General features: G+C 44.6%; 1 protein-coding gene across 2 annotated transcripts; it reads right to left on the reverse strand.

Moving 5' to 3' along the window:
- Positions 1-4,245: 4,245 nt before the first annotated feature.
- LOC136477843 (kinesin-like protein KIN-7C) lies at positions 4,246-10,262 on the reverse strand. Of its 2 annotated transcripts, XM_066476102.1 has the most exons (14): positions 10,145-10,262; positions 9,341-9,641; positions 8,580-8,669; positions 8,392-8,492; positions 8,158-8,271; positions 7,991-8,072; positions 7,830-7,897; positions 7,683-7,748; positions 7,474-7,598; positions 7,029-7,356; positions 6,695-6,793; positions 5,930-6,607; positions 5,129-5,445; positions 4,246-5,022 (listed from the first exon to the last, which is right to left on the reverse strand). In XM_066476102.1, the coding sequence occupies exons 2-14, from the start codon at positions 9,585-9,587 to the stop codon at positions 4,692-4,694; spliced, it is 2,646 nt and encodes an 881-aa protein (XP_066332199.1). In that variant the 5' UTR covers positions 9,588-9,641; positions 10,145-10,262; the 3' UTR covers positions 4,246-4,691. The 2 variants fall into 2 exon arrangements, with proteins under 2 accessions (XP_066332199.1, XP_066332198.1); XM_066476101.1 differs by having other exon boundaries at positions 7,474-7,748.
- Between the last annotated feature and the right edge of the window lie 429 nt (positions 10,263-10,691).

A 10,691-nucleotide genomic window follows, 5' to 3' on the forward strand; every position in this document is an offset into this window, starting at 1 on the left:
AATGCCCCTCTAATAAACTTTCGCGTGTCATCTTGCGATAAATATTCTAAACGAACGATTGCTACATTTTGTTGTTGCTTTTTCATAAGCTTTTGCGTGGTCAAATTCCTTGGGATATCACATGCACGTGAGACATGACAGCTAGCTGGTTGAACCGAAACCGCGGGGAGGAGAGCTGGGACGCTGTGTTTTCAACCTGTACAGCACCTGATCTGTCGTAGACGTTTATACGGAAGTAAACAATCGATCGATCCTGCTATGGTGATACTGTCATCGTCGTAGCTGTAGACGTGTGGTAATAGCAACCTAGACAGGTCGATGATGACTTGGGGCCAACTTGTGACAAGGCCCCGGCGAGCATGAAACACGACTTGCACTTCTGATTTTGAAAACTAATATTTTTTTTTTGTTCCTTTAACTTTTCTTTTATCTATAAAAACTACTAGTATTTTTTCCCTACTTTGACTTTTATAAAGTCGTTTGTTTTTGCACCTCTATCACCAGCCCACCTCAATCAAATCCGTCGAGTTTGGTCCATGGACCGATTGGACCGAAATAACGCGCTCATGGCCCAATCTACCGTATGGGCCTCGTTGTTGGACGCGCGTCAACTCCCACTTGGGCCAGTCCAGCGCATTGTCACCCCCGGTCCGGTTCGGTCCGGCCCTCCTAACGGCACAGGGGCCGGCCTAACGCGCGTCGCGATTGCCAGGATTTCATAAGCTCAGGACGGGTGTCTGTTTCCTATTGAAATGAAACGAGCACAGACAGAAGTCATGGTTTCAGACTTGCAGTCAATTCCTACGTGACCACGCGACGAGGGATTCGCCAGTCCAAAAATTGCAAGAATTGTAAGAATCAAATCCAAGAGACGCAGGTTGACATGAATCATGACAGTGGAAGAGAAATGATCGAGCCGTAATTCCATGCGAACTACTAGCTTCCACCATTCCATTCAATTTGCATTTACAGTACATACATACCAGGCCATAATTAAAACAAACACCATGGATGCCTGATGTGGTGTGGAGGCAGGCAGTGTGACAAGGCAACTGATGCCCGCGACTGCGATCGCGAGCGGCTGCCGTTGTCTCGGCTTGCCTAGCGCTTACTAGTGGAGTTGTTCCTTTGGCTTTTTATGCCGGCGTGTTTTTATCTTTCTCAGCTGCCCTACAAGGCTACAAGTGTAGGAGTATTGTTCAATCAGAGCATGCTGCATGCACGCACACACTAGTTATGCTACGGCTCTCGACTGTGAAGCTTTGCTGCCGCGGCTGTGCCGGTGAGGAAAGCAGCATTGCTTTCAGAATACTGTCGTTTGAGCAGCGCCGAGTCGGCGAGGACAAATTGGCAATCACTTGGGCGCGCCGGTTTAGAAAACTGACCTGGAACGTTGCGTAGCAGCAGCAAGATCCTACTAGGATCTATATACAATCCTACTGGTTTCATCATCACTTCACTAAACCAGCACACTGGCTGTAGATAACTCTGGTCAATGTTTCGGCCTCCTGCACCGAGAAGGTCCTATGGGCCAATAGGATTGAGAATGTACTAGTCCCACCGTGTAATAGAGGAAAAACATAAGTTGGATCCTAGAGATTAAAATCCATTCTAATAATCATAATTTACACAGATTTATTAAGAGCTAATTTGGCTTTAGATACTTTGTGGAAGCTGATTCTCTGTAAAAAGCGATTCTATGACTGAAATTAATTAATTTCCTATGAATAGAGAAACATCGGACTTCCTCCTTGTGCAACTCAACATTGTCCTCTCCCTCCTCATTTCCCTCGGTCATCTTCCTCTCCCACGCTGAGATAATACGGTCTCAATCCTCTCAAGGCGGGCAATGATCCCGAGCAAACTATTAAGGTTGGGGTTTATATTTTGTGATTATGGATTTCGGGTTGGACTAGGGGACAAGGACAAGAGGAATGGCGACGGCGGTGGCGTGTAGTAGGCAACAACAGCAATAACGTCGTTGACCTAAAGGTGCAGGATGGTCAACAACGGGAGTGAGAATATGTCATGGTTAAAACGAGGCAAGGTGGATGGTTCGACGTAGCAAAGCAGACTAGGTTCAACGAATTTAGGGTGTTTTTGGTTGAGCTATGGGTTAGAGATGGTAATAGAGACCTGATCCCTAATTCACCACGGAAAATTTCCCCACCGGAGAACGGGGATAGGGAAAAGTTAATACCTAGAGAATGGAATGAGGGAAAAAAATCTTTGGTCGGGTTTCGCAGGGACCACGTCCTTGCCCATGCAGCTATTTCCTGTAGCAATTTTGCCCCAATCGTGAACTAAGGTCCTGTTTAGATCCAAAATTTTTTAGATTTTGGCTACTGTAACACTTTCGTTTGTATTTGACAATTAGTGTCTAATTATGGACTAATTATGTTCAAAAGTTTCGTCTCGCGATTTCTCACTCAACTGATGGATACTGCGCAAAATTTTTTGGAATCTAAACAGGGCCTAAGATGTCGTAGTCTTTGAGAGCACGCGCAGGCACAGCGGCATAGCCACACAGACGGTGGAGAACTGGCAATGCATGGCCATACCCGCACGCGGCTTTTAAATAACTTTAGGCGCAGCAAAGGCGTGACAGCGTGAGCTCTTATCACCGCGGCGGCCGGGGCTCATGGCTGCCGCCTGCCGGCCGTGGGGGACCAGCAAACGAACCGATGACAGGAGGGGATTCGAGGCCATGGGCCCGGGCAGCACCACATTGGCCACCGGCGGGGATGGAAAGCGGCTGCCGGCCTGCCGCTCCTGCGCGTGCATCTCCTCCTCGTCCTCAACCTGGTGGAGGCTGGAGGCCTCTGGAGTTGTTCCGTCTCTGGCCGCCGACGTTTTCCCGCGGTGCCGCTTCTACGACGTCCGGCTTGCCGCTTTTGGGGTCTGACTCTGAGCCATGCTCTGCGATTGCGTGTCCGTGTTAGGAACAGAATGCTTCAATTTTCATGTATAACATACGATAATTGTGCGTACAATGTTCCATGTTTCATTCATCATTTCTGAATATAACCAGAGACGCTCATAGAGGGCTTTGTGCTCGTATTTCGTGAGCAGTATCATCAATTCATACTCGTCACTGGTGAACCCTTATCGGCCACTTTCCTATAACGACAGACACGAGTAGTATGGTATGGTATTTTTAGAAAGTTATTATTTTTATGTTATTATACTATTATAGAAATGTGATTGTTGTCGGAACAAGGAACGAAATTGTTCCTAGATCGTACTCTAGAGGGCCCCACCCTATGCACCCCATCTGCATCCATCTCAATTGGCCTATGTGATCTAATGTGTTAGAAGTTTTTTTATAGTCGTTGAGACAAACATAAACTACATATATAGGGAGGGATCGATCGAATAGTGAAAAAATATGAGGTAGTCGGCATGTTCGCTGGTTGGTTTCTGGGCTGGTTTGGGCTGGCTGGTGCTGGTTTATTGTGAGAGAAAAACACTGTTGGCTGGCTGGTTTGGGCTGGCTGAAACCAACTTGTGTATCAAAATATAGACCATAGAGATCGAATAGTGAAAATAGGAGGTGCTGAGGAAAAGGCACTGAAAAATACTACATAGGTAGTGGTAGTATCAAAAATGCGTTGGATGAGTAACCATGTTTTTTTTCTAATATGTTTCTTATTTGCAGCTTGTGTAATAAATATGGACCATATATCAGGAGAATGCAATAAATATGGACCATACATCTGGAGGGTGCGACAAATATAGACAAAGGTATTGAATAGTAAAAAATAGAAGGTACAGAGGAAAAGGCACTGAAAAGTACTAAATAGGTAAAAACAGTATCAAAATGCGTGACCTAGGTCCTATTTTTTTTTCTAATATATCTTTCTTATTTGCAGCTTGTGCGACAATGACGTGGTCCAAAGTTTTCCCGTCATGAGACAATTGTAGAACCTATAACATGAATGGCAACATATAAGTGCAAACCAACCAACTTGTGTAAACTTAGAAAGTACCAATCAGAACTACTATCCAATGGATAGGGTGAGAAGGTCTAAGCGCAAAAAAAAAAGGCCGACGGGTGGAAGGCTTAAACGCAAAAAAATCCCACCTCTCACTCCATCCATTGAATCAGCATCTAGTGGCCCTGATTGATAGTTTCTAAGTTTGCACAGTTTGGTTGGTTTGCACCTAATACGTCAATATGAATCCCCATACATCCAACTCATAAAAACAAAACCCCAGTTTCAAAAAAAAAACTCATAAAAGAGATTGTTTCCAACTATTACTTCTAAATTAATTCAATATGCAAATAGACACATATCATGAGTTCACACTTCACAGTAGATGACCATGGTTAGCCATAGGGACTGTCCCAGTGATTTTTTCTCCCTGATGGCATGGAACATCATATTGCTATTGCACTATTGCAGCACACGTCAATGATAAAACAAAAGAGTCAGGAATTACAATTACGGTCGTAGGATAGGACGATGTCCTCAGCAATTAAGGCCTAACCGGCGGCGGCTAGGCAGAAAAGCATGCACGAAGCCAGCCGCACAAACAAATGGCCCGGTGGATATATCTTCCTAAAAACCTACAGAAATCAGAATCAAGGTACACCTACACCACACCAAGATACAAAAAAAAAGGGGTAGTTACATCTCTTTGGTCAGTCGCTCGCACCGTGTCATTGTTGTAAGTGGTTGTTCATCCGATCAGCCGAACGAAGGGATCCCATATCTCCAGCCGTTGGAGGATCGCCTGCGAGGGGGCGGCTGCTGCTGCGGCGCAAAGCTGAGCCCGAACATCTCCCTAAGGACTTGCCCTGGCTCCTGGAGCCCGATCAGCTTGGCAACAAGGGAGGCGCTCTCCCTGACATGTTCCAGGTCCTCCTTGGTCCAGAGCCGGCGAGCAACCTGGAGCTTCCTCTTCTTGGAGTCCAGTGAAATGCTCCATTTGGTGTACAGGTGCTCCCTTTCCTCTGCTGTGAGCCGCTTCTGCATCTGCCTCGCAAGCATCTCCCGTTCACGTTGCAGCTTCTTGGCGCTGCATGAAGCGGGTCATTGGATAATCACTTCTTATTCTAAGAAGAGGCTTTGAGACCATGGTCATCAAGTTCTAATACGGGAAACTGTATAGTATATTCACTTACCTCGCAACAGGGGAAGAGTTCAAGCTGCCTACTACTGCATTGCTAGGGGTGCTCCCCCGAGAATAGGTATCTCTTAGGAATGATAACCTCCGGAGCTCCACTTCCATGTAGATTGAATCAGCTTGATCTCCCTTGAATAGGAAGAAAAAGTAGGTCCTGTGGACTAAGGAAATACTGCATGCATGCCAAAGCCCGATGATCTCCTGCTGTTTCTTCTCAAATTCTAATGGCCAGCGAGAAGGTGATTGTGAAGCATCAGCAATCGGGTCCAACCCAATGCTCTTTATGGTGCAGTCTCCAAATTCCCCATTTGTATCCTGAAACATATTAATATGGTGAGTTGATGGAGGAAGAAAAATCAGCAGATTATTACTAGTTTTAAATTAGTCTAGACTTTACAGTATAGTTGAAAACACAAGCAAACAGTTTTCAAAGAGAACATCTAGAAGCAACTCATGGTCAAAACTGGCGTTTGTATCCTGAAACAAGGATTAACAAATTATTAATATGGTGAGTTGATAGAGGAAGAAAAATCAGCAGATTATTACTAGTTTTAAATTATTCTAAACTTTGCAGTATAGTTGAAAACACAAGCAAACAGTTTTCAAAGAGGACATCTAGAAGCAACTCATGGTCAAAACTGGCGTAACATGTAGTTTTTCCTACTCCTAATGGGCAACTAACTGGCCATAAAGTGTATTTGAAGAAAACCTTAGCGTGCAACAAAAGTTTGCCATACACATTCTATTTTAAATGAGCTTCAGCGACGAGCATAAAAGTCCTATGATACTCAGTTTGTACCTGATTGCCTAACTGTTTCTGGTAATGAACCTGAGCCATCTCTTTCAGTTCAGCAACAAATTCACCTATACCAGTAAACTCTGTATCACATGCGCCATTTGTCTTGGTTGAAACTATGGATCCTGCTCTTGAAAGAGTTTCACTTTCTGCATCGTAGTTCGGTGCAGATCCCCTTCTATGATCCCCTTCAGGCCTTCCAGGGAAACCAACCAAACTTCTATGCAGCGGGGTGCCATCATCCATCTCCATGCCATCAAACATGGTAGAACCCATAAGTGATCTACAACTCCTGCTTCTACCAAGTATTCTGGAACCCGATGAGTTATGTGTTGACGATCCTAGATCTCTGCCAAGACTGACAAAAGGCCTTCTGATATTCTCCAAATGCTGCTCCAACATGATAGGAGATTCACTAAGGAGCCTTGAACGCCTAGAATTCACCGATGCATTTGAACCATTACCATGCAAACTAGAATTCCTGTTTGAACCTTGCGGGCTACTGCTTTCACCAGCTGACAGGTCCAACTGTTCATTTCTTCCTGTTCCACTGGTCTCAATGCATCGCACTTCCTTGTAAAGATCTGAATCATCATGTGAGATCTGAGAACTATCATCCCTGCTGGTGCCTGGGGGTATTCCAATTGACGGAGGACTGCGGGCTGAGCGCTTCCCTGAGCCCTAAGTACATAACCAAAGTAAACGTATCTATGAAGAAATAAGAAGATGAATAGCGCTAATAAGTAGAAATCAAGGAAGCAAGTTTACTGAGTGCTTCGCATGGTCCCCAACAGTCTGCAACAAATTCTGCAACCTAGACTGAGCCAAATCACGCTGTGACTTGAGTTCTTTAATTTCTTTCTCCATCTGCAAGTTAAAGGACACAGATATCATTATATGGAAAGAAAGTGGGTATTCATAAAAATTGGAACTATGCTGACTGCAAGGATATGTCATAGATACGGAAAGAAGCAAAGAAAGTGACTCAATAAAAATAGAAACAAAACTCATGCACAAAAACAACAGTTTTAAGTAAATTTCAATGCATCAATTGTGACAGAAGAGCAGAAATATGTTGACAAAAGGTTGGAAGCAGATGTACCTTTCTAATTTGGTTGTCCTTTTCCTTTACTAATGCTTCAAGACTGGAACTTGAAGCTGGCTGCCGCAATTCACTCTCCAATCTAGCAACTTCCTTTTGCAAATGCTTTACTAGTGCTTTATCAGACATGACCACATTTACCTGAGCATTTGTAACTACTTCCTTTGCACAACTTCCAAATAACAGAGTATTTCTTGATTGCTCAATATGGCTAGTGGCAGGGCTCAGTGTACAGATAATGGCAGTTCTTGCATTACCTCCTAAAGATGGTTGTAATATGCGTGTGAGCTTTGAATCTCTGTATGGTATGTGTGCATTACTCCCCATGCTGCATAAATAAAACGATAAAACTTAAGTTTTATCAACCAACAAAGCATCTAATACCAGATTAAAGAAGTGTTTCCTATTAGCATTGAATAAATTTACTGTGAGTTAAGGTAATAACCTTAGTTTTCTAATGACAGTGCCAAGGGCAAGCAAACTTCTGTTAATATGACAGCCTTCTTTTAGCCTCGTGCCAGCAGACAACGCCTGAGATGCACGTTCACTTCCTGCTAGATCAACGAAGTTCTGCATGGGAAGATTACAGCTTACAATTTTTTCCATATGTATAGATACAGAAAAACACAACACATATTTGCTGGATGTACTTACAGCACTAGCAACAAGTGTAGTTGACTTGTCCTTCCCTAAGAACTCCCGTGCAGAACTTTCAACGGTCTGCATTAATTAACAAAAAAATATTTCAGGAAAAAAGCATACATCCAAGCATTTTCTTAATGTAAACAAGTAAGGACAAACCAATCTTAGTATCTGATGAGATCTGGAGCTTTTTTCATTTAAGAAGGTCTCCCCTGTCCTTCTTTGAGCTGTTGCAATCACATAGTGCAAACATGAGAGTACATCTTAAGCACCAGCACCAGCGACAAATAATGTAAGACGCCGCAAGATCAATATTGCACCTTCACATACAGCAATAAGCCCCTTGAGGTGGTTCCAGTCCCTTAACACAACCTCTGTAAGATTCTCCACATAGGTGCCCTTCTGTATAAAGAATAACACCAGACCATCAACAGATGCAAATCTAGCAGAATTACAGTTTACAGTGCTTAGGAACCTTATTTTTCACCTCTGCATCATCCCAGAGTCTAAGAGGAGTATTTTCTGCACTGAGAAGATCCCTTAAAACTTCATTGTATATTTCAATTGCTGAGAACTTCAGAACAAATGCTCTCTCTTCATGCTGAAAAAGAAAAGGCACACTTATTGGGCAGTGTTTCCAAAAGAAGTATTTTTTTAGATTAGTTATAGCCGCAACCAAAGAAAAAAAAAGACCATGGGACCTGAGAATGGATGCTTATACCTTATTAATGTAATCATATATGTCTGCTACTGTATATTCTGTTACTCCAGTCATGGTATAGGTCTTTCCACTACTCGTTTGTCCATATGCAAATATACTTGCTGTCAGAGAAAAAAAGGCTCTAATTCAGGGAAAACGCTTTGTCATTTCACAAATAGAAATATGTTTGTTGAATGGCCTATGCTCACAGTTAATGCCGCTAACTACAGAGAGGGCAACTTCCCTAACCCCTTCCTCGTAGACTTCTTTCGTACTGCAGTCAGAATGAAAAACCCGATCTGCAATTAGAGCATTTCTGTTAACAGTGATATATGTGAGTAAAAAGCAATGGGAAATGTGCTGTCAAATTATATATAGTTGTCAGGCAAAGCTTATCCGTTAAGAAGAAAAGATGTAAGAATCTAGTACGTGCATGTGAGGATTGGGTGGGGTGCAGTCAGATTAGATGAAGCCCCAATGGAAGAATCTGAGGTCTAGGATGGTGACGCCACACGAAATTTATACAGTTAATGTCATGATTCAATAATATCGCGGGATGGCTTGGGAAGACAAGTCTTCACCACTTTAATAATATTATACATTTGACTAAAAACTTAAATCCACTGGAGCTACAAAAGTCATCGATAAATCATCTGAGCCTCTAAGTTACTCTCATAGAATTGAGTGCATAAAAATGCAGCGGTGGTCTAATACATGTTATCTGGTGGTAACCAACAGTCCAACATCAGCTCTAAGGACCTCAAATGTAATACAACACATAAGATTCTTGAAGGGAATTATACTTTTTTATTATTAGGCTTTGGGCGTTGTTCCTACAACAACTGGGTTACAGTAAAAGGGATTAAAGATTTCCTGAAATACAGTACAGATTAGTTAAACATACAAAGCACAAAAAGAATGATCAAGTGCACAGGTGTAGCATCAAAAGAGGAGGCAAAGATGCACTGACCAAATGTGTATGCCGTTGGAGCGGTGGGTCGATCAGGGAATGTGCTCCGGAACATGACGGTGGTGTCATTGATGCACTCCCATTCAGCAGGCTCCCCCCTCGCAACCTCCTTCTCGCTCAGCGGCCTCAGCCTGACCAGCACCTGTATCCTGTCCATCCTCCCCACACCTCCTCCGCCACCATTAACAGCATCAGGTCCAGCAACTTCATCCCACTGCACTGACTCATCACCTCCAATAGCCCCCATTGTTTTAACACTAACTCCTTTCCTCCTCCTACCTTTCCTCTCCTTTCAAACAGCCTGCCAAAATATAGCCATCATGACACAAGTAGCAAGCAAAGCAAATAAAACCCAGACGAAGAGCAACCAGGAGAAGCTAGACAGCTGAAACGCACAAATCTGTCCTGTTTTCCTTGAGTTTGAGTGCAGGGCAAGGCTGTGCAGGGAGCAGGCAGCAGGTGGTGGAGGAGAAGGCAAGGCATGAATTCCAGTGGACCCTCAACTCCGAACGTAATTAGGGCGGTGGTTAGCACGTCGACACTACCGGAGAACCGTCGATTAGTCCAAATCTATCACCACCCGGACCCCGCAGCTGGTCATTGCGATGCTCCTAAACCATCCGCCTACCCGGGAATTCCTAGTTAACAGATCTGTGTCGTGCAAAGGCAAACCAAATCCCCAAACCTAACAACCAATTTGGCCCAGTATCGCATCAGTAAGCAGCAGGAAACATATCGACCTCTCTCCGGTAAACCAGAGACGCTCAACAGCAAGCCAGCAAGGGGGTAGGGGCAGGCGATTACCAGGACTGGACGAAGACGGTTGTTCTCGGAGGGCGAAAGGTCGACTTGTCCGCGGACGGTGCAGCGGCGGCTGAGCCCGGCAGCCGCGGCCATGGTTGCAAGCCTACCTGGGGGCGGGGGGGGGGGGGGGGGGGGGGGGGGGGGGGGGGGTGGCGTTGGGGGCGGAGTCCGCTCTGATAGCGCCGCCTCACCGCCTGCGAGAGCGAGTGGCGAGTGGCGAGTGCTGCCCACGGCGATCTTGTTCGGTGACTTGGGGAGGGTCTTCAACTGTGGAGTGCAGGAGACGGTGCCGATTTTTTTTTTCTCCTTTATTTCCTTTTTGTGTTGCCCCCAGACCCAGGAGACCGTTGCGATGATACTGTTTCCTTCGGCTTCGCCTGCGGACGAGAATTGTTTTGGCTTTTCGCCATTCCGCAGTCGGTGGGTGTTTTTGCGTGCCGGCCCTATTGTCCTCGCTTGCTTCAAGAATTTGTAAGGGCGTGTTTAGATGGAAAAAAAGTTGGGTTTTGGCTACTGTAGCATTTTCGTTTGTATTTGGCAATTAGTA

Source organism: Miscanthus floridulus, chromosome 8, assembly GCF_019320115.1.
Source record: "Miscanthus floridulus cultivar M001 chromosome 8, ASM1932011v1, whole genome shotgun sequence".
Lineage (NCBI taxonomy): Eukaryota > Viridiplantae > Streptophyta > Magnoliopsida > Poales > Poaceae > Miscanthus > Miscanthus floridulus.

Bases quoted from the DNA above. Each gene is read 5' to 3' on its own strand.
- LOC136477843 (XM_066476101.1), bottom strand. From the start codon at position 9,587: ATGGGGGCTATTGGAGGTGATGAGTCAGTGCAGTGGGATGAAGTTGCT. The intron at 7,749-7,829 runs GTTTGTCCTTAC...TAATTAATGCAG, and splicing joins CTCATCAGATACTAAGATTG to ACCGTTGAAAGTTCTGCACG. The intron at 5,446-5,929 runs GTACAAACTGAG...AATATGTTTCAG, and splicing joins AGAAACAGTTAGGCAATCAG to GATACAAATGGGGAATTTGG.